Raw genomic sequence first — 20,347 nt, 5'->3', positions numbered from 1 at the left:
CGATTTAACATGTCGCATTCCAATTACTTGCTCTTATAATGGTAAACAACGACAAGCGTGACATGTGGATTAACTGTACCGATATTGTCTCAACTTAGCCACATCACAAGTGTTGAGTTTTAATCACAAAAGGTCTCGGTACAATTAGGTATTATCCACTCACTTATAAGCTTTATTTTATTTGTCACTTCTTAGATGTGAGATCTCTCCTCTCCAACACGCCCCTCACGTGCAACCTAATTTTTAGGTCTGCACGTGACAGATTAACATCCCACATACTGGGACGAAATAAACCAAGGTCTAGTAACCAACGACACTTGGTGACCATTCAATCGGAAACTCTCCGATGACATGATAATGACACCTATTTTAGGCTCATGACAAAGTGGCACCAAACTCGGGCCTACAACAGATTAAAGGCGCGACCAGAGAGGGACTCACTCTGATACCATATTAAACATCGACAAGCGTGACTTGTGGGCCAACTGTACCGATATTGTCCCAACTTAGCCACCTCACAGGTTTAGTCACCTCACATGTATTGAGTTTTAATCACAAAAAACATCAGTACAATTGGGTATTATCCACTCACTTATAAACTTTATTTTATTTGTCACTTCTTAGATGTGAGATCTCTCATCTCTAACATATAACATATAGAAATTGGACGTTTTATTCAAATTCAATTTTCGACACCTTGCAAAGTTGATAAAATGCTAAACAATTGCCGACAGTCCTATATACCTTATGCTGATTATGCTCCCATGCAACATACATTTCTCAGATTATTTATTTCGATGAAGAATAAATCTAAAACTTATCATTTCTATAAAGATTAATGTTACGACCAATCTCAAAACCTTACATACTCTTCTATCTGGTGTTGGGTGACAATCAAGTGAAAGACATTTTGTGGTCGTGAATTCGATGGACTATACGTACGTTGAAGTCTTCATGCAAGCTAAGTAGAGATGCCGTCCAAAATAGCCTTACTGAAACAACATTGATAAAGTTATCACCTGGCATGCTTGCATTTTCCAATTACAGACTGAGACGTAGGGTTTTTACTATACTATTCATACCTACACTGCCTGCCCTTAATCTCTGTATATAAAATGCTCTTGTAGCATAGCCTGCCCTTAATCTCTGTATGTGTGGAACTTTAAGCACCACAACCAGTGTGAGACGTACCAAATCAAATATCGATTGCTAAAGGAAATGGTTATATGTGTTAACGTTTAAGCGTGCCGAACTGACCTGTGGTGAATCAAATATATATGCACAAATGCACAAATGCACAATATTTTTAGCATCCAAATTAAATATACATAGTATCAAAATGACAACGCCTTTAAGAAAATGCGTAGCAACCATAGCAGCTATAGCTAGCCATCATCAAATTAAATAAACGGTTGTATATATCAATCACATATGACATATCTCGGAAGAAAACGATTCAGGCATTCAGCTAGCCATTACAAAAAGAATGACCGTAGAATGTATGCCAGATGATCAAAGTGAGAGCTTTGTACGTGGGCATGCAACCTTAGTTTTCCTTTTCAACCTATTCATGGAGCTTAGCCTCCTGAAATCCCTGCTGGGGGTGTTAAGTATTGAGAGAGTCATCTTATAGTGGCTAGGACAGGAGAAGGGGGAAAAATTAACCTCTCGGGTACGTGGTTCCCATCTTCTACTTCATGTCATAGTAATATTTCAGAACAAGGTTTCTTGGGCAAGGGTTATCCTCCACGCTGTATACTTCAGTATCGGACCAGCAGTACGTCGCTTCCTCAGAAATATCTGCCTTTCCATCAATTCAATTGTTTTCGGAAAAGCTAGTGAGACAGCTAAAAAACTGTCAATGAATTGTTTGTGAGAATAATATCCCTAATATGCATCTTTATCTATTTACTTAAGTTGGACGACTCAGAATTCACAAGCCAATTAATGAAAACAAAAGATAGATTACAAAAATATGTACATCATTGATTTGTAATACTACGTACGTACGACAAGTACTATGCAGTGGTTACCTATATTACAACAATATTATTCCCAAGAAAAAAAAAAAGCCACAGCCCGCTGATAAAACCTGTATGGATCTCGATCATGTTCGTGTTTCATACCGATAACACTCCTGAAGATAAAGACAATGGTGCTGCTGTTGAACTCATCCCTTTTTGTGCCCTCTGCACGCGAAGAAATTGATGTACGGAATATTAGTATCTTAAGCTAGTTCTCTGTATCATTCAGCTATTGATTAAACAATTATGACGGAGTATTAGAGGCTGACCAATTCAGCCCGAGTGTTATGCCAAGCCTTGTCCATCTCTTCAAAAACAACGTCAATCTTAGGGCGATCCTTGCTTGATTTGGCAACACAAAGTACTGCAATATGTAGAATTGATTCAAAGTCAGCCTTGTTGACATTTCCATTTAGTCTTGGGTCTTCAAGATCTTCGGGTGGGCGCTTGTTCATGCTCACATCCTTTGCCTACAAAACAAAATTGAGATCTCTCTCTCTCTCACTTTCTCTATATATATGTGTACATATGAACATTTGTATGCGTTTGTTTATGTATAACTGTACAAGTATATATATACCTTTCTTGTAAGTTGATCTCTCGCATCAAGATCAAGCTCAAATACTTTCTGGCCGGACAGAAGTTGCAGGGCAACGATACCAAAACTATAGACATCACTGGCGCATGTTAATTTGGCATTGGTCATGTACTCTGGATCCATATACCCTAGTGTTCCTCTTACATCGGTAAATACTTTGCTCTCCTCCATCCCCAACATCTTCGCTAATCCAAAATCAGATAGCTTGGGGTCCAGGTTCTCAGTCAAAAGGATGTTTGTAAGCTACGTAACAAGAATGCAAGTTAACATTGATTAACATCAAGTAATCAACGTTTTAAACACTGTCAAATTTCAGTTAAAATCACAAATTTGTAAGCTTTAGCTTAATGATAGGTTACCTTAATATCTCTGTGAACTATGCAACCATCAATATAGTGGTGGAGATACCTCAAGGCAAGCGCACAGTCTCTGAGAATCTTTACTCTTCTCTCCCATGATAACACAGGGTCGTTCCCTGAACGTAATAGACACAAAAACATGGGTGAGTTCTTTTTTTTTTAGTAAGATGCCAGGAAATTAAACTAATCACGAGGACATAATTTCCCTACTTAAGAGATGTTGAGCTAGATTCCCTGATGAGCAATATTCATACACTAGATATTGCTCACCGCCTTCAACACAGCAACCAAAGAGGCAGACCAAGTTCGGGTGTCGAACCCTTGTAAGCTGTTCCACTTCTCTTGTAAAAGAATCTGATATGTTACTCTTGTGTATGTGCTTAACAGCCACAACTTGTCCACTAGGAAGAACCCCTTTATAAACTTGACCTGCACTTCCTCGTCCAAGGTTCTTTCTTTCAGGTCCATAATTTATGGCATTCTCAATCTCCGCTTTGGAGAATCTGTACAGGCCAGACCATGCACCAGCTGTTGATCCTGATAGAATCGGTTTTAGGGGCTTCTTCTTAGTAACGTGCTTTATCAGCAGGACTATCAGCACTACTCCTGTGACGGCGATCATGATAGAAAGTACAGCTTCTACCAAGGAATCTGTTGAACTAATTAAATGATTAACATCTAGAATATTTATAAGCATGAAGTATGAAAATTAATCATGAAGTTGCTTATACGTACTAAGCTGATAGAAAGATTAGTGCTTACATTTGAGTTTGAGGTAACCTGGATCTGCATGTGAACCAAAACAAAAACACAGAGTTAGCGGATAGAGTTCAATTTACTGACACACACGAGGTAGTTTATTTTCTTACCGAACTTGTCTAACTTAGTCAAGCACCCAAAGTAATCGTCCATATAAGCACTCGAAATGTTCCCGGCTGCAACGGAAATAACTGCAGCGACACCGCATATGGGATCTTCGGTTTTATTGGTATCATCATGAAATTCTTCCAATAAATGTGTCTTAAGACCTAGCAAGGAAGCAGCGCAAGGGCCACAAACTGCATCGAATGAAGATGAAGCACTGCCAAATTGAGAGCAAAGGTTCAATGCCTGTTGATACTCGTTCCCTTGCTTAATCTCTGCCAAGTTTACTTTGGAGCAGTCGCTGCTGCCATAGTAAAGGTTCTTGAAGCCACAGCTAATGGCAGACACGCCTTGACGAACAAATGGGCCAGTGCAGTTGTTCCATTGCGCATTGGAAACAAAGACATCGCCCTGTGTCTTAAACGCTTGGAAGGCCAAGGCTCGGGACAAAGTGGTGAGCAGATTTCGGCAGCAGGGATTCTTTGTTGTCCAGCTATCCCAGGCCTTTATTTTCAGCTTGACAGGACTTATGCACTCCCCAGTAGGTTGGTATGGGTAGGATGTAAAATTTAGCACACAGCTTCCTGCATGCATGCATGATATAGTTACACTACGTACGTACAACTCAATTGATAACTACTATGCATGCATGATCGGAAGCCTAACAGATTAATCAGCAATATACATAGTTATATAGAATTTCCACCGAACAATTATGCGCCAAAGTATATATGTTTAAAGATAACATGTAGCTACTTTCGAACATATATATGCATAGCTACTCGATATAATTTGATATATACCAACCATCAATTGAGAAAACAGATAAAAACCAACCTGAGCCATCGTCTGGTGACAAAGATAGTGAGGTTTGGACAAGATAAGCTGCAATGAACAAAATCGTGAAGTGTCTTGCCGACATCATATCCCCCTAAAACACTAAACCCTAGATCTTATCATAGCCCATGACAAAGATAAATGCTGGCTGTTTGGTTAGTTAGTGAGAGACTCACAATGCAACGAAATTTTTCTAAGGAAAGAACGGAACTGAATACTTATAGACATAGAAGCCCGCTACATTCTTGAAGCAATCGACGAGACAACGATATTAAATAATAGCTAGGCATATTCTTAATTCCTCTGAAAATTTGGTTATTACAGCTAGCTCTTGCAGCCTTGTGATTTCCGGTTGGCCCTTGAACGTGTACTTGATCGAACCCTTAATTGCAGAGAGATACATTATTTTGAAAGATACTCAAATTAATAAAATATCCACTAGGGGAATATCTACAAAGGATTATGCTTATATAAATGTTGAACCAATGGTGTGGATCCTTAAACACATCGCCGCATCGCTGTAATATAAAATATGGACGTACAATTAATCATATCTTATCTGTAATCTGGTCTTTCTTTTTCATGCCTTTGTAAATTCGATTGCTACACTAAGGATTAAGTAATATCTTCATATGCATGGATGAAGAAGAAAATGTAAAAACGGAAGGCTGGTTGTCTTGTTCTCTTGATATATACTATCTTTAGACCGACCGGTATGTTCCTTTACATCAATTACTTATCAATGAATCGATGATTCAGACACATTTAATCTCTAGAAGTTCATTATCAAACAACAGCAAAAGATCACGTACGTGAAACATCAAGTGGAATGCTATGAGGTAAGGAGAGACACAAGAAGCATCGAATGAATGAATCATATCAGCTTGGATGGCTTTTACGAGCTAAAATGTGGTTCGAGTATGAGTATTTTTTTTCCTCCCATCTCTTTATCCTCCATTTTGGGTGCCTAACTGGTTCTTGCATCACGAATGGATTTGGTGGCAGTTTTGATCATTGAAGTAGTGTCTTTTGAGATTCTAAGGCGAGCTAGGGCATGTTAATTAAATCATCGCCCATTCGTTTTTATTCCTAGTTATGTTTGATCAAATCATCATCATTGCTTCTTATTCCAAGTAATGTTTTCGAAATTTACCAAATACTTGTAGACATAAGCTTACAAGTCTCTCAAACTGCTAAGGGGACTGACTAAAGGCTAACGTTTGGTAGTAGGAAATGAGCATCCTTCTCTAATTTCTGCATTGAGAACATTGTCCATACAGGCATGATACAACTTTGGTTGTTTGTTTTGAACGGACAGATATCAGAATCTAAATTGTATATACGAGAAATATCTAGAACTAATAATCTAGGGGGGAAATACAACAAAAAAAAAATGGAAAAGACAAAAAGAAAAAGAAAAGGCCCAATTGGATACGTTACGGCCCTGGTTTCCACACGATTGCTACTCTCTTATCCAGCGCAACTTTGGCGCCCTTCTCTTCTTTCCTTCCTCCTCTTCGTCTTCTTCTTTGCCTGCGTCGTCCTTTTGTGCACTTCAGTTGTTCACTGTTCAAGCCCCTGCTGCCATGCACAGAATCTTCTCCTCCAACTCACCCCAAGGTACTATCTTTGTATCCTATGCATGTCTTATGAACCCAATATTGCACATTGCTTTGATTCTTTATCTCATTTTCAAGTCCTATTAAACCTTTTGTGTCTTAGATTGGGTAATGACAATTTCAGCTATTGGGTGTTCAATCATTCTGCAATAGTTAGTTTTATGTAGGAGTGTGTTCATTACTTGACAGTAGTCAGTTGTAAAGCTCGATAATTTAGTGTTGACTTGTTTATCTGTATTACTTGGTATTGACACATATAGGGAAAGTTATCTCCTTTACATTTGGTATCAAGATTTATGAGGTTTTTATGTACTTTGGCCATTTGATATGAGGTTATTATGTGCTTTGAGTTTGCCATTTGAAAATTTTTAAAGAAAAATAACTATGTTCTGTTCAAAATGCTATCTAGAATTTCTGTCCATTGGATGATTGGATCATCGTTCTCGGAGAACAACTAAGGTAAGATCAATTTTCAATTTTTCAGTTACCTTTGTTGATATCAAATGAATTGTGGGATTGGTGTTCTCATTAGGTGCATACTATACAAAGCAAGAGAATGGCTACCAACTCATATAATGAACTGTGTTTGTGTCTGAATTTGCAGCCAGGTTACTAAACTATGGCACTGGCTGCGCGTTCAATCTCCCTGTTCCATAATGATAGTATTGGCAGTACATGTATGAGGTTGGGTTTTACAAGTGAGGAACGATTTCAGAAGAGAAGGATGGTTGATTTTCAAGTGGTTGTGAAATTTTGTCCCAATAGCAGAAAATCAAGATACTCCCAATTTAATGGTTTGAATAGAAACTCTTCTGGTTTAGGGTCAAATTGGTCTTCTCTGCTCCATAGCAGGACTGAGAAGGCTTTTTCAAAAAGGGACAAAAGAAGTTGTGGAACTGAGGTAACTTGCACACTGCATCTGCAATTGTTTTTTTTTTAATTCTAAAATTTTAATCTAGGTAGGGATTGATGATTTGTTGTTCTTCATGTATGAAGACGAAGCAGGTGATTAATGTTATACTTGACGAACTACTGGGTCTCATTAGAGATTGGAGTCAGTTACATTTTATGAAAGTAGCTGGTTTGCTGGTATGCACTCTCATGGTGATACCATCAGCCAACGCTGTTGATGCTCTCAAAACTTGTTCCTGCTTACTCAAGGAATGCAGGTAATTCAATCAGTCAGCCACTTAACCTGTATGTGGTTCCTCGTTTTTTTATTTATTATTTCCTTAACTTAATTACTGGAGCATTTGATCATGTTAGGGTAGAACTTGCAAAGTGCATTGCAAATCCGTCCTGTGCTGCTAATGTTGCTTGTCTGCAAACTTGTAACAATCGTCCTGATGAGACAGAATGCCAGGTTCATTTTGTTTCATATATATCTCTATCTTCATCAATTTCACAATGCCAAACTCCATATATAGGAGGGAATCTGATGTGCCATGTATGTCTTTGTCTTGTTCCTTACGCAGATTAAGTGTGGGGACCTGTTTGAGAACAGTGTTGTGGATGAATTTAATGAATGTGCAGTGTCACGAAAGAAATGTGTACCTATGAAATCCGATGTGGGAGAATTTCCTGTCCCAGATCCTTCTGCTCTTGTTCAAAGTTTTGATATGGAAAAGTTTAATGGGAAATGGTTCATTACTAGTGGCTTGAATCCTACATTTGATGCGTTTGATTGCCAAGTGCATGAATTCCATACAGAATCTGGCAGACTTGTAGGAAATTTGTCTTGGAGAATACGAACCCCTGATGGTGGATTTTTTACTCGAACAGCTGTTCAGAAGTTTGTGCAAGATCAAAACCAGCCTGGTATACTATACAATCACGACAATGATTATCTTCACTATCAAGATGACTGGTAATTCATGTCACATGTATACCTCATTATTTTGTTCAATGTGCCTTTTTTCATTACCTCAAAACATTACCAGAGATATGAACATAAATTGTGCAGGTACATTCTATCTTCGAAGATAGAGAATAAACCAGAAGATTATATATTTGTATACTACCGTGGGAGTAATGATGCTTGGGATGGATATGGTGGTTCTGTGATATATACAAAGAGTTCAATATTGCCACAAAGCATTGTTCCAGAATTGGAAAAAGCAGCTGCGAGCGTGGGACGAGATTTCAGCAAGTTTATCAAAACAGATAATACCTGCGGGCCTGAACCTCCACTTGTAGAGAGGTTGGAGAAGAAACTTGAGGAAGGGGAGAGGACCATTATAGAGGAAGTTCAACAGTTAGAAGGGGAGGTGGAGAAGGTTGAACAGACTGAGCGGTCATTACTTCAAAGGTTAGCAGAAGGGTTTAATGAAATTAAAAAAGATGAGGAGTACTTCTTGAAAGAGCTTTCCAAAGAAGAAATGGATATATTGAGCGAGCTCAAAATGGAAGCAACTGAAGTAGAAAAGCTTTTTGGACGAACACTTCCTCTTCGGAAGCTAAGATAGTCCGGACACTGCGGGGATCATAGGTTTCTTGGTTATACCATACTGTATTACTGTTTTTATATGTTTTTTGGCAGAATGTAAGCAGAAATAACATATATCATTCTTGCGACCAAGCTATATTTGGCTTTCGTAATCAAATATGAAAGTCTTTTACAAAACTTTACTGTTTACTCGAAATGATCCCACAGTTCGACAACTATACACATAAACCGGTGAAGGTAAGAGTCTTGGGTAAATTATAACAAAAATTGCCTTGCCAATTTACCAATGGTGCATTGCCGTCTCGATAATTTGGCACAGTACTGAGGGTTAATGCGTCTCATACTTCAGTGAGTTTTCTTTGTTTCTCTAGGTTTTAATGTTACATTTCTCATTGAAAAAAGGAGATAAAATCACACAAACATGACCTGAAAGTTGAGTATAAGAGATGTTGAAGAACAAAAAGAAAAACAGAGAGAAATGAAAAGATTCTTGTCCCAAGTCTTGGTTCGGCTCTTTAGACATGAATGCTTCTTCTTTGCTGTCTCTGAGGAACATAAGCCTTACATGGCTTATCATACAAAATTAGAAATGGAATGCATGTATGTGCAAGGAAGGACAATCTAGAGTTCACTCTTTCTAGATGGAACATAAATTGATTCATGCCCTGAGACTGGTGGTGCGGTCCAAGAAATTGACAGATTTAGACTTTCCATTTGATATATCGGCGCTCTTAATTTCACCAAGTGTGACAGTAGTCTCTTGGCTCTCTTCTTCTTGTGGTACTCTATTGTTGCTTTGAGAAATACCTACTTCGTTCGATTCTTCACTGTTGCTTCTAGAAGTAGCACTTCCAAATTTATCTTGGCTTATTAAACTAGTATCTTGATCACTCTTGTTGCTCTTGCTTTTACTTCTCAGGTCACCTGAAGAAGTGTTTCCGTCTCGTTCAAATGAATGCCATTCTTTGGAGTCTACACCACTTAGTTGACGCAAGCTCCCGTCATTACCATCCTTGTCTGGACTGTCATTAGCATAATGGCCGCGGTCATGTTCTGAACTTCTGTTACTCTCATTATCTGAAGCCTCTCCATCGCTCCCATCATCGTTGGAAACACCTTCAGAACCACGTTCAGAGTTACCATCCTGGACTGTATCATCTAGAACAGGAGCAGGAGGAGGAGGACTAGTAGAAAGAAAACTTAGAGTGGTTACAACATCACTCATGAATGGCCGAACTGATGCCTCATCTTGCAGACACATGGCTGCTATTGCAACAGCCTGATTTAGGTCTTTCTCTGGGAATTGCTTGTTCAGCAAACTATCTGCCATATCAGGATACTTTTTTGGGTCCCTAAATAAGGGTTGTGCCTGCTCACATGTACAAAACACAACAAAGTTACATTAAATTTGATTTCTATAGGCCTGTGAGGTCACATAATCACCTGTATTGAGAAAGAATTTTACCCAAGCAACTAAATTTTGCTCATCATTTGCTCTTGTAGTGTCAATGGCTCTTCTTCCAGTAATTAGCTCCAGTAGGATAACCCCGAAACTATATACATCCGACTTCATTGTGACTTCACCAGTTCTTGAATACTCTGGAGCACAGAAACCATATGCGCCCATTAGCCTTGATGGTCCATGCATCCTATCTCCGGAATTACCAAGCTTGGCAAGTCCAACATCCGAGATCTTTGGATTGAATTCTTCATCTAACAAGATATTTGAAGATTTAAAGTCCCGATATATGACGGGTGGATTGGCCTTCTCGTGCAAGTACTCCAGTCCCAGAGCAGCACCATAAGCTATTTTTACCCTCGTGTACCAATCTAATGTCATTTTACCTGCCTGGTTATCTGCACATAATTATTGAGGTCATTTACATACTCATCAAGTCATCATGATGATATATATGGAACAACTGAAATAATCCTAACTGAAGAAACAGTAGCAGAAAAGAAAATGGCATGTACCAAGAACTCGGTCTTCTAGAGTGCCCCCTGGTATGAATTCGTGCACCAAAAGCCTTTGATCTCCGTCGGCACAATAGCCAATTAGATTAACTAGGTTTGGATGGTGCAGGAGGCTTAGTGTCAAAACCTCTCCTAGAAATTCCTTGTGTTCGTGCATTCCATTTCTATCGAGTTGCTTCACAGCCACCACCTACAAACAAGATAGGAAAACAAATTATAACCAACATGAAGGAACAACCTGCATGCATTTTGAAGACTCATGCATTACGAACAAAGCACGAGTTGTTCTAACCTGCCCACTCGACTGAAGAGTTCCCTTATAGACTCTTCCGAATCCACCTTCGCCCAATAGGCACTCCTGACGGAAGTTCTTTGTTGCTGAAGCTAGCTCACGGAAAGTGAAACTCTTTGCATTGATTTGTGATACGTCAACTTCCACTGAGTGTGTCCGCTGTTTTGTGTGTGCTGCTGAGTGTGATGAGTGCGTTGAGTGTGTCCCGTGCTGTGTCTCCCCAGGTTTTGGTTTTTTCATTTCTGCAGACAAAGACAGTAGTAGTCTTTAAGGTGCGTACAGGAAGACTAGTATAACATATAGGGAAGTCCCCGCTACCATGCAGCATTGTGAAAAAGGTGAGGGATTCCGAGAGTGATGAAAGGAAAGGGAGAGCATCAAGCGTTTAAGCCAATTATAGAATATGTTCAGCCTCAAATTTATCGATCAAAGAAGATTTCTGTCTAGCAACAATTACGTTGATACCGATTCATGACGATTAAATTTGATTTAGGGTTTATAACGAGGTTTTTATTTGTGTGGATGATTTACCAAGGAGCTAGCTTCTAATATCAAAACAAATCAATTGCAGTGATTTAAAAGAAAACTAAAAAACTTACCTTGTTCAACAGGAGGTGCAGAAGCATGATCTATTCTCCTGTTATTTGATCTCTTACTTCTCTGTGAGCCAAAACACGGAAAGCAACTCATCTCGTCCACCCCAGCCAGTCGATGCTTTTTCTTCCAGTTTTTACGTACAAAACTTGTTCGACAAGAAATGAGAGGAGGAGGCGGAGGAGTGGGATCAGGGTCCTCCGAGGAAATTGAAGAAGGAGGACCCCGAAGGTGGGGCGATGGCAGCTAATTGCAGATTGGAGCTACGGGGGAAAAAAATTGGAGTCATTAACAAAACAAAGGAGAAGAGAGCGAATGGGATTGCTAAGTTTTGGAGGGTACACAATGTGAGACTATTCCTTATACTTCTCGTCAGAAAAAGGTGGGAGATGTGAGGGGGATGCTTTGCCATTTTAAAATAAAGAGAGCAAAATGTGGGAATGTAATTGAGTTTCAGTTAACATTACAGGCTATACATGGAGGGTGTCCAACCAATCAAGGATGAATAATCTTCGTCACCAGTTATTTAGGGATACTGTTTTGTCTTTGACATATATATGCCATCATAAGTTCATAACCAGCTCTAAACTGCTCACTTTGTTGGTGTATTCTAACAAAAATCTAATCTTCACACCTCACAATCACTATAGAAGATAACCAGCTCGAACGATAGTCTAGCTGCCTCAAGTATCCCAATGCCTTGATTTATAGAGCAAGACAATATAATCGAGAATACATCTGTTACATTCTAAGACTCAAGACACATGTACCGTCATATTGTCAATTCTTTTTTGTATAAGATTTTACATTTACGTGCTATTGATTTACCCAATACTCTCACTACTGTTGGAATCTCTCTGAATTTGAGATCACATTTCAAATGGTTGCATAGTCAATTTCCATGAATTTCCTTTATTGTTTGTCTGAATGGTCTAAAATGATATATAAGAATAAACAACACTGTTGACTCACACGACACACGTTGTGACTATAAGATTTGAAGAATTTAGGTATAGAATTTCGTTATTTGAAACGTATAAAATTATTAACGAATTTTCACTAATTTGTCAAAATACGCTCTAAATTTGACTGATATCGTTAGACTCTAAAATTGCAAGTGAGGAATTTTACCTCATGAACTTGCAATCTTGCATCAATTGGCAAGTTCATTAGGAATCGATACGTATTCCACTTGGCACATGTTTCACGTTTGGATGGAAAAGTAACAATTGCATCTTCGAATTGGCAATATTCGCTAAATTTACGAGGTAAAATTCCTTTCACAATTGCCAAAATTTGAGGTGCAAAGTTACAATAATAGACAAGTTTATGGGTATTTTGGCTAATATGCCAATAGTATATGACTCCTATAAATAGGTCTTGGACCAAACCGAAGAAAACAACACACAGTTCAACCGACCCAACAATCACAGTGCTGATGGATCTGCAAGAGTTGCCGGAGGGTTGCATAGCCAACATCATATCGCTGACGAGTCCTCAAGATGCCTGCCGGCTGTCTTTGCTCTCTAAGATTTTCAGGTCAGCCGCGGACTCCGACGCTGTTTGGGACAAGTTCCTTCCGCCTGAGACACAGACGATCCTGTCCCACTCCGGAAATTCCGAACTATTGGCCGCCAAGTCCAGGAAGGAGCTTTACCTCGCTCTCTGCGACAAACCCGTCCTCGTCGACGAGGGTAAACTGGTAATACCATCATACCTTGTTTTTTTTTTTTACTGTTGGATCATGATCTTTTAGTAGTTTAGATGAAAACACAAAAGCATGTTCTTTTGATCTTCAAGTCTTTATACTAAATGTAAGGGATTACGAAATTATGGGACTTGTATAAGAACATGAACAATTTTGGGTTCAAATTGTTGATGGTTGTCTGTTAATACTTAATACAATAGGAAGGTACATTGAGTCATTGAGAAATAGTAGACAATCTGATGATGTGAATGGTGCTAGCTTTGTTCTAGATGAAAACACATATTACTGATTGGAAGTATGTGTGGAGATTGGCTAATTGATACCTAAACAATTTTCTGTTTTTTTTTTCTGCTTGTTTTTGAATTTTATGTGAAAGAAAAGGTTTTAGGAGAATTTACCTTAATGGAGTGTTAAAGAGTATTGATCAAATCTGAGGGATGATCCTATAATTCAGGCAATTAGGCATTGGAAACTTAAGACCAGATATTCTTTTTCTGAATGGTTGTGTTCATTGACATGATGCAGAGCTTTTCACTGGACAAATGGAGTGGAAAAAAATGTTACATGATATCTGCAAGAGAGCTTGGTATTGTCTGGGGTAAAGATCGGCGGTATTGGAGATGGGCTTCTCATCCAGAATCGAGGTCTGTAAATTTTGTTTGATTGTTGTTATTGTTGTTTGGAATTTACTCGGTTGATGGTTACAGACTTCTAGTTATAATCTTATGGCAGAGGCGGATCCTTGTGATCGTGGACCCAGTGGATTGGTTCATGTGTGAATCCTTCAGTCTGCTGGGTAAACAAGCCTCAGACTGGCCGCTGATATTTGATCCTTGCTTCCTTTTCAATAAAACTTTTTTCGATTGAAATGAAACTAGTTAATTTAGTCTTGTTTTCCTAGTCGTGTGCATGATAGTGTCTATTACTCTTCAGAGTTCAGACCATGATTCATCGATTCCCTCACAAATGGTGTACCCCCTATTTATTACTACTTAAAGCATATGCTCGTAAACAATGAAGTAAACAACAAGATTGAGCTAACATACATCAACTCCCTCTTAGTGTAATCTAGAGAACCACTTATCTACCTAAGACTACTAGGAGCAGAAACATCAAACAATGTAGGCAAAAGAACATCATCGATTTTTCTTTCTGCAACTAAATTCAACAAACCAACTGCTTCCGTTCTAGGTTTGACTACTACATAACTACCAGGCTTGCTACCATTTGACCTTTCACTGTTAAATTTGATTAGGATTTTCTTTATGTAAATTTTTTGTTGTTGTTTGTTTAATTCGGGGTATGGGTAGATTATACCAAGATTTGGGATTTCCGATACTTGGAATTGTGATTGTGTTAATCTGTTTGTGAACTGGATACATCATCTAAATTTAGTTGAAATCATATTGTTGGTTTATTATATACAGATTGAATTAGGATCTGTTATCAAACTTTTTTTGCGCTCACCTAACATTCTGACTCTAGATTTGCCTCTACTTATGGGTTATGTAACTATTGGAACAGGTTTGGGGAGGTGGCTGAGCTTCTTTTTGTTTGCTGGCTTGAACTGCATGGGAAACTTGAAACACGCCTGCTGTCCCCATCGACTCTATACAAAGCTTACCTTGTGTTTAAGTTTACTTCAGGGGCTTATGGATTTGAACATCTTCCTGCAGAGGTCAGTGTAGGTCTGGAGGGAGGAGAAACTAGTAAGCAGACTGTGTTTCTTCACAATGAAAGAGAGGTAGATGACAGTGACTACTCATCAGAAGAGATGGACTACTCATCAGAAGGGACGGACGCCTCATCAGAAGAGATGGAAAACACAGAACTAATGGACTACGCTCCAGGAAGAAGTGAACACCTTGAAGGAGAGTCGACCGGCGATGTAGAAGGAGAGATAAATAACTCCAAAAGACTGAGCGAAGATGCGGCTGGAGATCTCAAAGATGTCGAAGGAGAGATCAACGACACTGGAGGTAGAGACGATACTGAAGAAGAAAGCAACTATTCCGACGAAAGCAACTATACCGAAGCACCTGAAGTAGAGATGAATGAAGATCGACACCAGCGTGACACACCCGGGTGGTTGGAGATTGAGATGGGTGAGTTCTTTTGTGAAGGGGGAGAAGATGAGGATCTGATAATGAGTTGTTTGGCTAATGGGGATGGTCATTGGAAGAGAGGTCTCATTGTTCAAGGCATTGACATCAGGCCCAAGAGGAAATGATAGTACAATTCATCTTCTTTGTGAAAAGGTTTTGATTTAAGCCATAATCTTAGTTTGATATTGAGGCTTGAAATTTTGCTTGGATGCCAAACCTTTAGTTAAAAACTCGATACCAAGCCTTAGGCATTTATCTATAACTTAGCAGCTATTAACTTATAGCTTATCTCTTGCGTGAGGACTGCCGCTCTAGCCCTCGTATTTAAAATTTAAAATAAGAAATTCTGTAATTTAATATGAAAAAAAAAGTCTTTTATGTTGGAATACTATTTTCTTGCATTGTAAGTTTGTAACGCTGCCGCCTAACCCCAACTACCTGGAAGAGGACGCACAGAAAAAGTACGCATTTACAAACTCATGAATTATGACTACAAATCATTTCCTTCGAGTCTAAGTTTATGACCAGTCTCTTCTCAAATAGTATACGACTCTATACTGGTATTATATGCAGTTAACTTCTAAACTTGTCTCACCTAAAAATTGGTCCAAAACCAAACCATAGTAAACAACACAGTTTATCACCAAACACAGTGCCAGTTAAAGAGTAAGATAAAATGGAGGAAGCAGAGGAGGAACAATCACTTGTGGCTCATCACGTAATGGATCTGCAGGGGTTGCCGGAGGGTTGCATAGCCAACATCGTATCGTTAACGAGTCCTCGAGATGCATGCCGGCTGTCTTTGCTTTCTAAGACTTTCATGTCGGCGGCGGATTCCGACGCCGTTTGGGACAAGTTCCTTCCGCCTGAGAAACGGACCATGTCCCCAGAGGAGCTTGGATGCTTTGCCGCCAAATCCAAGAAGGATGTCTACTTGGCTCTGTACCCTGTCCTCTTCAGCGAGGGTAAATTGGTTAGTTCATCACCACCCTGTATTAGAGTCATGACCAGTTCTCGATCAGTTGGTGGATTATGAAACTTTGATTTTTCTAATATAGTCAACATTTCTTGACTGTGCACTTGTTGATGCTTGTGTTATTCTGAGCAAGGTACATCAACAAATATAGGTTAAGAGGATTGGTAATGGTCAAGAATCACGTGTTCAGTGAAATAGTTTTAGAAATATTGAAGAATATATATATAATGATCCGATGATCCTATAATTTCAACGGTACGGTTTAGTTGTCTGAATGTTTTTGGTTAAATGACATATATGCAGAGCTTTTCACTGGACAAGTGGAGTGGGAAAAAATGTTACATGATTCCTGCAAGAGAGCTTGGTATTGTCTGGGGAGGTACTCCGTTGTATTGGAGATGGATTTCTCATCCTGAATCCAGGTCAGTAAATTTTATAGATTGTTTGCTGGTTATATACCTGGGATTGATTACACTCGATTGCATGGGTCAGAGAATGTCTATGAATACAGTGTATGTGTATGTGTATGTACGTGACTAATGCGTCGCGTACAGGTTTGTGGAGGTGGCTGAGCTTCTTCATGTTTGCTGGCTTGAAATGCATGGGAAAATTGAAACACGCCTGCTGTTCCCATTGACTCTGTACAAAGCTTACCTTGTGTTCAAGTTTACTGCAAGGGCTTCTGGATTTGAAAACCTTCCTGCAGAGGTCAGTATAGGGCTGGAGGGAGGAGAAACTACCAGCCAAACTGAATTTCTTCACAGTGGAGTGATAGACCGCCATCGGTACCCGAAGGTGAGATTTGACGGATGGTTGGAGATTGAGATGGGCGAGTTCCTTACTGAAGGTGAAAATGGGGTGTTGAAAATGCATTGTTTGGCCAATGGGGGTGGTCACTGGAAGAGAGGTCTGGTTGTTGAAGGCATTGAGGTCCGGCCGGCTAACAGGCAGTGCTTGTAGAATTCATCTCGTCTGTATCAACTTCCTCGATTTGTTTCATATCAATCATGTCTGTAATCTAAGAAAAGCAACACCCTTATACACTGCAATTAACTTTCTGGAATTGACGCTAATTGAGGGTCATCACATTCACATCTATCTAAATCGCCTGATTGTGAAAATAGGACTTCAAAACACTGCAGGCGTGTGACAAGAATACATGTCCGTATCTAACAACCTACTCTACTATGAATGTATCGAACAGGGACATGTATCTATCACGTCTGCAATACAATTTTTCCAACTTATAATAGTATTTTGGAAAAATTTTAACTTCAAAAAATAATTATTCTACGAATTTGGAATGAAAATGAGAGCGCCATGAACACTCTAGCTCTTGGTGCTGTGGCCGCTGGCCCCTGCTCTTGAGGCGTTCATCAGCCGAAGTCCTCTGTTTATTGTTGGAAACCTATCTGACGCTGTTTACGTTCCTGCTAGCCTCACCCCCATTCCTAGTTCAATATCGATCAGCTTCGATTTTTTGCTCGACTATAGTTACGAAGCAAAAGAGTAGGGCGTACTTTTACCATCATTTTATGTTAATTAAAGTCCTACTCTCTCTTTTAGGATGAAGTGGAAATTCATAATTAACATGCAGATTTCTTGAGTGCGATTCCGACTCCAAATGAAATAAAGAAAATGATGGAAAGATGAATCCTTTGAGGAACACAAATTTATGATCGACATGCGTGGCCGCTATGTTTAGCGTTGAAAAACAGCTCGAACTGTCGAACATGCAGACCAGATAGCTGACACATACAAAGTGTCTAATTCCACATGTCAAAAAGCCTCTCCCCCCTTATATTTATGCCCATCTATAATCGCTTCAACAAGAAATTACGTCGGTGAAATCAATGGCACAAGATATTTTAGGGTTCATACTTTTTAGATAAATGATAACCCTAAAACTTAAGAAGTACGTATACGACACGAGTGTCCGTATTGAACACAATAAGATACGTGGATACATAACATGAAAAATATTCTAGACAAAAACACTTAATGGACACGTTAATTAATTATTTAATTTTATTATATATTATATTTACGTATATATATTTAATTAAAAAATACTTTACTAGATAAGTAGATAACTAAAATAAGTGAAATTTTCTTTTGAATGGTAAAATAGACAGTACATATATTTAGATAAAGACAAAACCATTAACATTTGAAATTTACTTATCTCATCCCTCAAAGAGTCTTTCTAATGAGGATCATCTTGTTGAAGGCTAGTTGAGTACTAAAGAGATTCACCCATTTTTTGATTTTATATTCAGATCTCGACCTTTTAATGTGTAGATATATATGAGTAGATCATCCTCGTAAATTTTTGTTTAAATTGAAAATCGTTAAGACATTTATAAATATGGTTTACTCATTATGAGTTTGAACGGTTCATATTTGACAATTTTAGTCCGTTCACTAATTTGACTTACTTTCATACCGTAATTATTACCAAATTAACTGAAATTTTGTACAAATAAACTATATATATCTAAAATCTAAACGGTTGAGATGAAAAAATATGATTAAAAAATATGTCTAATTAACAATTAAGTCTTTGGTCCTCAACTAGTCCTCAACAAGATGTTTTTATTGAAAAAACTCTCATATCTCCGGATCTATTCACACTCCCCTCTTCTCTCTTCTCTTCTCTTCTCTTCTCTTCTCTCTCCACAAATGCTTTTAGACCATTAACACTATGAATCCTCTTATTTTTCTTTGACCCTAATTTAGGAGAAGGGAGAAATAAGAGGATCACCTAAGCTCTCGATGGAATCCTCCCATGATGTGGTCAATTTCAGGAGTCCCCAATATGACTCCATTGTCGACCCTTTCCTTGTTGAGTCTTTCCACAATCCTCGCCACCGTCTTACCATTTTGTGCATGGAACTTGATATACAAAGGTTTTTAGATAATTCTGATCAGCTGTATAATTCTGATCAGCTGTAATTTGAGTTCCCATGTTTCCTAACTTCCTACTCCCCCAGATCTATCTACATTCTTTAACAACCCAACCACTATTTGCCGTCATGGAAAAAAAACATTGTTTGCCACCCAATTCTATACCTCTAATCCCATCCCAATTCCACACAATTGAGTCTCAATAATCATAGAAAAGAACAGAGCAAAACCAATCGATGAAAAATGTTATGTATACCCAGTCCAACCAAGAACCAAATATCATCAAAGAGAAGAACCAATCGATGCAAAAGCTTTATCCAATTCCAACTGATCGAGATCGAGAATTGAAGAACAGAAGAGAAAAAGAAGAATAAAAGAGAGAATTGATCATGCAATCTTTGGAGTTTCACCAACCCAATCGAAGAGTACAAGTGATGTATTTCTTTGCATGTCTATCTAGGATACTGGCGTTCTGATACTCGTCTAAATATAATACGCGTGTCTGAACGTATTTTGGCGTATCCAAGTGTACCTGTGTCTGTGTCCGACACTGAATACTCCATCATCACGTATGGTCTAGAAAATGTGGGGACCTCTCAAACTTATGAGTTATGACTCTATGACACAGCGTTGTCAAACTTGTCTTCTTGTCTACGTTGGTGTCCTTGACATGGAACCCCGGCCATGCTTCGTCACCAACGTATGCTGGCGAATTCTTCTAGCTTCTTCACCATCTTCATAGGTTTAATTCCTTTTTTTCATAGTTATCATACCATTGTTAATATAAGCTCGATCTTCCCTCCAGGGTAGTGAATATTCTTAGCAAAGATGAAGTTAAAAAAAACACACCATTGTTATACATACCCACTCACCTACATGACAATATTTAAGGGACAAAACGGAACAACTCATTTTTGGCCTTTTTATCTTAATAAAACACATCTGAGGGTTGAAAACAATTATGTACACGTTGTTGAGTCCACACCCAATCATTGTCCCAGTTTCTTTGTTCTCCTTCTCTTCCTCACTAAATTCAGGTTTTTG

The 20,347-nt window shown here is 38.7% G+C and overlaps 5 protein-coding genes across 8 annotated transcripts; 3 read left to right on the top strand and 2 right to left on the bottom strand.

Annotated features, from left to right (window-relative positions):
• Positions 1–1,961: 1,961 nt before the first annotated feature.
• On the bottom strand, positions 1,962–4,802 carry LOC126801034 (probable receptor-like protein kinase At2g42960). Of its 2 annotated transcripts, XM_050528483.1 has the most exons (8): positions 4,683–4,802; positions 3,851–4,429; positions 3,744–3,767; positions 3,192–3,632; positions 2,982–3,097; positions 2,605–2,865; positions 2,294–2,494; positions 1,962–2,189 (listed from the first exon to the last, which is right to left on the bottom strand). In XM_050528483.1, exons 1-8 carry the CDS (start codon positions 4,768–4,770, stop codon positions 2,121–2,123), a joined length of 1,779 nt encoding a protein of 592 aa, XP_050384440.1. In that variant the 5' UTR covers positions 4,771–4,802; the 3' UTR covers positions 1,962–2,120. The 2 variants fall into 2 exon arrangements, with proteins under 2 accessions (XP_050384440.1, XP_050384441.1); XM_050528484.1 differs by lacking the exon at positions 4,683–4,802 and having other exon boundaries at positions 3,851–4,439.
• A 1,360-nt stretch (positions 4,803–6,162) lies between these two features.
• LOC126801035 (violaxanthin de-epoxidase, chloroplastic) lies at positions 6,163–8,868 on the top strand. 3 transcript variants are annotated; one of them, XM_050528485.1, is made up of 7 exons: positions 6,163–6,302; positions 6,711–6,760; positions 6,906–7,202; positions 7,298–7,470; positions 7,568–7,664; positions 7,777–8,168; positions 8,265–8,868. In XM_050528485.1, the coding sequence occupies exons 3-7, from the start codon at positions 6,921–6,923 to the stop codon at positions 8,764–8,766; spliced, it is 1,446 nt and encodes a 481-aa protein (XP_050384442.1). In that variant the 5' UTR covers positions 6,163–6,302; positions 6,711–6,760; positions 6,906–6,920; the 3' UTR covers positions 8,767–8,868. The 3 variants fall into 3 exon arrangements, with proteins under 3 accessions (XP_050384442.1, XP_050384444.1, XP_050384443.1); XM_050528487.1 differs by lacking the exon at positions 6,711–6,760 and having other exon boundaries at positions 6,233–6,302; XM_050528486.1 differs by lacking the exon at positions 6,163–6,302 and having other exon boundaries at positions 6,599–6,760.
• Positions 8,869–9,405: 537 nt separating this feature from the next.
• LOC126800375 (probable serine/threonine-protein kinase PBL24) lies at positions 9,406–11,703 on the bottom strand. The gene is made up of 5 exons (XM_050527744.1): positions 11,613–11,703; positions 11,014–11,255; positions 10,722–10,911; positions 10,213–10,604; positions 9,406–10,116 (listed from the first exon to the last, which is right to left on the bottom strand). The coding sequence occupies exons 1-5, from the start codon at positions 11,701–11,703 to the stop codon at positions 9,406–9,408; spliced, it is 1,626 nt and encodes a 541-aa protein (XP_050383701.1).
• A 1,305-nt stretch (positions 11,704–13,008) lies between these two features.
• Positions 13,009–15,828, top strand: LOC126801036 (putative F-box protein PP2-B12). The gene is made up of 3 exons (XM_050528488.1): positions 13,009–13,309; positions 13,841–13,959; positions 14,840–15,828. The coding sequence occupies exons 1-3, from the start codon at positions 13,046–13,048 to the stop codon at positions 15,543–15,545; spliced, it is 1,089 nt and encodes a 362-aa protein (XP_050384445.1). The 5' UTR covers positions 13,009–13,045; the 3' UTR covers positions 15,546–15,828.
• Positions 15,829–16,061: 233 nt separating this feature from the next.
• LOC126801037 (putative F-box protein PP2-B12) lies at positions 16,062–17,482 on the top strand. The gene is made up of 3 exons (XM_050528489.1): positions 16,062–16,393; positions 16,700–16,818; positions 16,951–17,482. Exons 1-3 carry the CDS (start codon positions 16,097–16,099, stop codon positions 17,354–17,356), a joined length of 822 nt encoding a protein of 273 aa, XP_050384446.1. The 5' UTR covers positions 16,062–16,096; the 3' UTR covers positions 17,357–17,482.
• The last annotated feature ends 2,865 nt before the right edge of the window (positions 17,483–20,347 follow it).

The sequence above is a fragment of the Argentina anserina genome, chromosome 6 (assembly GCF_933775445.1).
Source record: "Argentina anserina chromosome 6, drPotAnse1.1, whole genome shotgun sequence".
Taxonomy (NCBI): domain Eukaryota; kingdom Viridiplantae; phylum Streptophyta; class Magnoliopsida; order Rosales; family Rosaceae; genus Argentina; species Argentina anserina.
This window is presented reverse-complemented; position numbering and strand designations above follow the sequence as displayed.

What these genes read in the sequence shown, in the direction of transcription:
- LOC126801034 (XM_050528483.1), bottom strand. Translation starts at nt 4,770, where the DNA reads ATGATGTCGGCAAGACACTTCACGATTTTGTTCATTGCAGCTTATCTT. An exon ending in GTCACCAGACGATGGCTCAG is followed by an intron (nt 4,430 to 4,682) that starts GTTGGTTTTTAT and finishes GCATGCATGCAG; the next exon opens with GAAGCTGTGTGCTAAATTTT. An exon ending in GACTAAGTTAGACAAGTTCG is followed by an intron (nt 3,768 to 3,850) that starts GTAAGAAAATAA and finishes GTTCACATGCAG; the next exon opens with ATCCAGGTTACCTCAAACTC.
- LOC126801035 (XM_050528485.1), top strand. Translation starts at nt 6,921, where the DNA reads ATGGCACTGGCTGCGCGTTCAATCTCCCTGTTCCATAATGATAGTATT. An exon ending in CTGATGAGACAGAATGCCAG is followed by an intron (nt 7,665 to 7,776) that starts GTTCATTTTGTT and finishes TTCCTTACGCAG; the next exon opens with ATTAAGTGTGGGGACCTGTT. An exon ending in CTTCACTATCAAGATGACTG is followed by an intron (nt 8,169 to 8,264) that starts GTAATTCATGTC and finishes TAAATTGTGCAG; the next exon opens with GTACATTCTATCTTCGAAGA.
- LOC126800375 (XM_050527744.1), bottom strand. Translation starts at nt 11,703, where the DNA reads ATGAGTTGCTTTCCGTGTTTTGGCTCACAGAGAAGTAAGAGATCAAAT. An exon ending in CTCTTCAGTCGAGTGGGCAG is followed by an intron (nt 10,912 to 11,013) that starts GTTAGAACAACT and finishes TCTTGTTTGTAG; the next exon opens with GTGGTGGCTGTGAAGCAACT. An exon ending in AGCAAAATTTAGTTGCTTGG is followed by an intron (nt 10,117 to 10,212) that starts GTAAAATTCTTT and finishes ACATGTGAGCAG; the next exon opens with GCACAACCCTTATTTAGGGA.
- LOC126801036 (XM_050528488.1), top strand. Translation starts at nt 13,046, where the DNA reads ATGGATCTGCAAGAGTTGCCGGAGGGTTGCATAGCCAACATCATATCG. An exon ending in TCGTCGACGAGGGTAAACTG is followed by an intron (nt 13,310 to 13,840) that starts GTAATACCATCA and finishes GACATGATGCAG; the next exon opens with AGCTTTTCACTGGACAAATG. An exon ending in GCTTCTCATCCAGAATCGAG is followed by an intron (nt 13,960 to 14,839) that starts GTCTGTAAATTT and finishes CTATTGGAACAG; the next exon opens with GTTTGGGGAGGTGGCTGAGC.
- LOC126801037 (XM_050528489.1), top strand. Translation starts at nt 16,097, where the DNA reads ATGGAGGAAGCAGAGGAGGAACAATCACTTGTGGCTCATCACGTAATG. An exon ending in TCTTCAGCGAGGGTAAATTG is followed by an intron (nt 16,394 to 16,699) that starts GTTAGTTCATCA and finishes ACATATATGCAG; the next exon opens with AGCTTTTCACTGGACAAGTG. An exon ending in ATTTCTCATCCTGAATCCAG is followed by an intron (nt 16,819 to 16,950) that starts GTCAGTAAATTT and finishes CGTCGCGTACAG; the next exon opens with GTTTGTGGAGGTGGCTGAGC.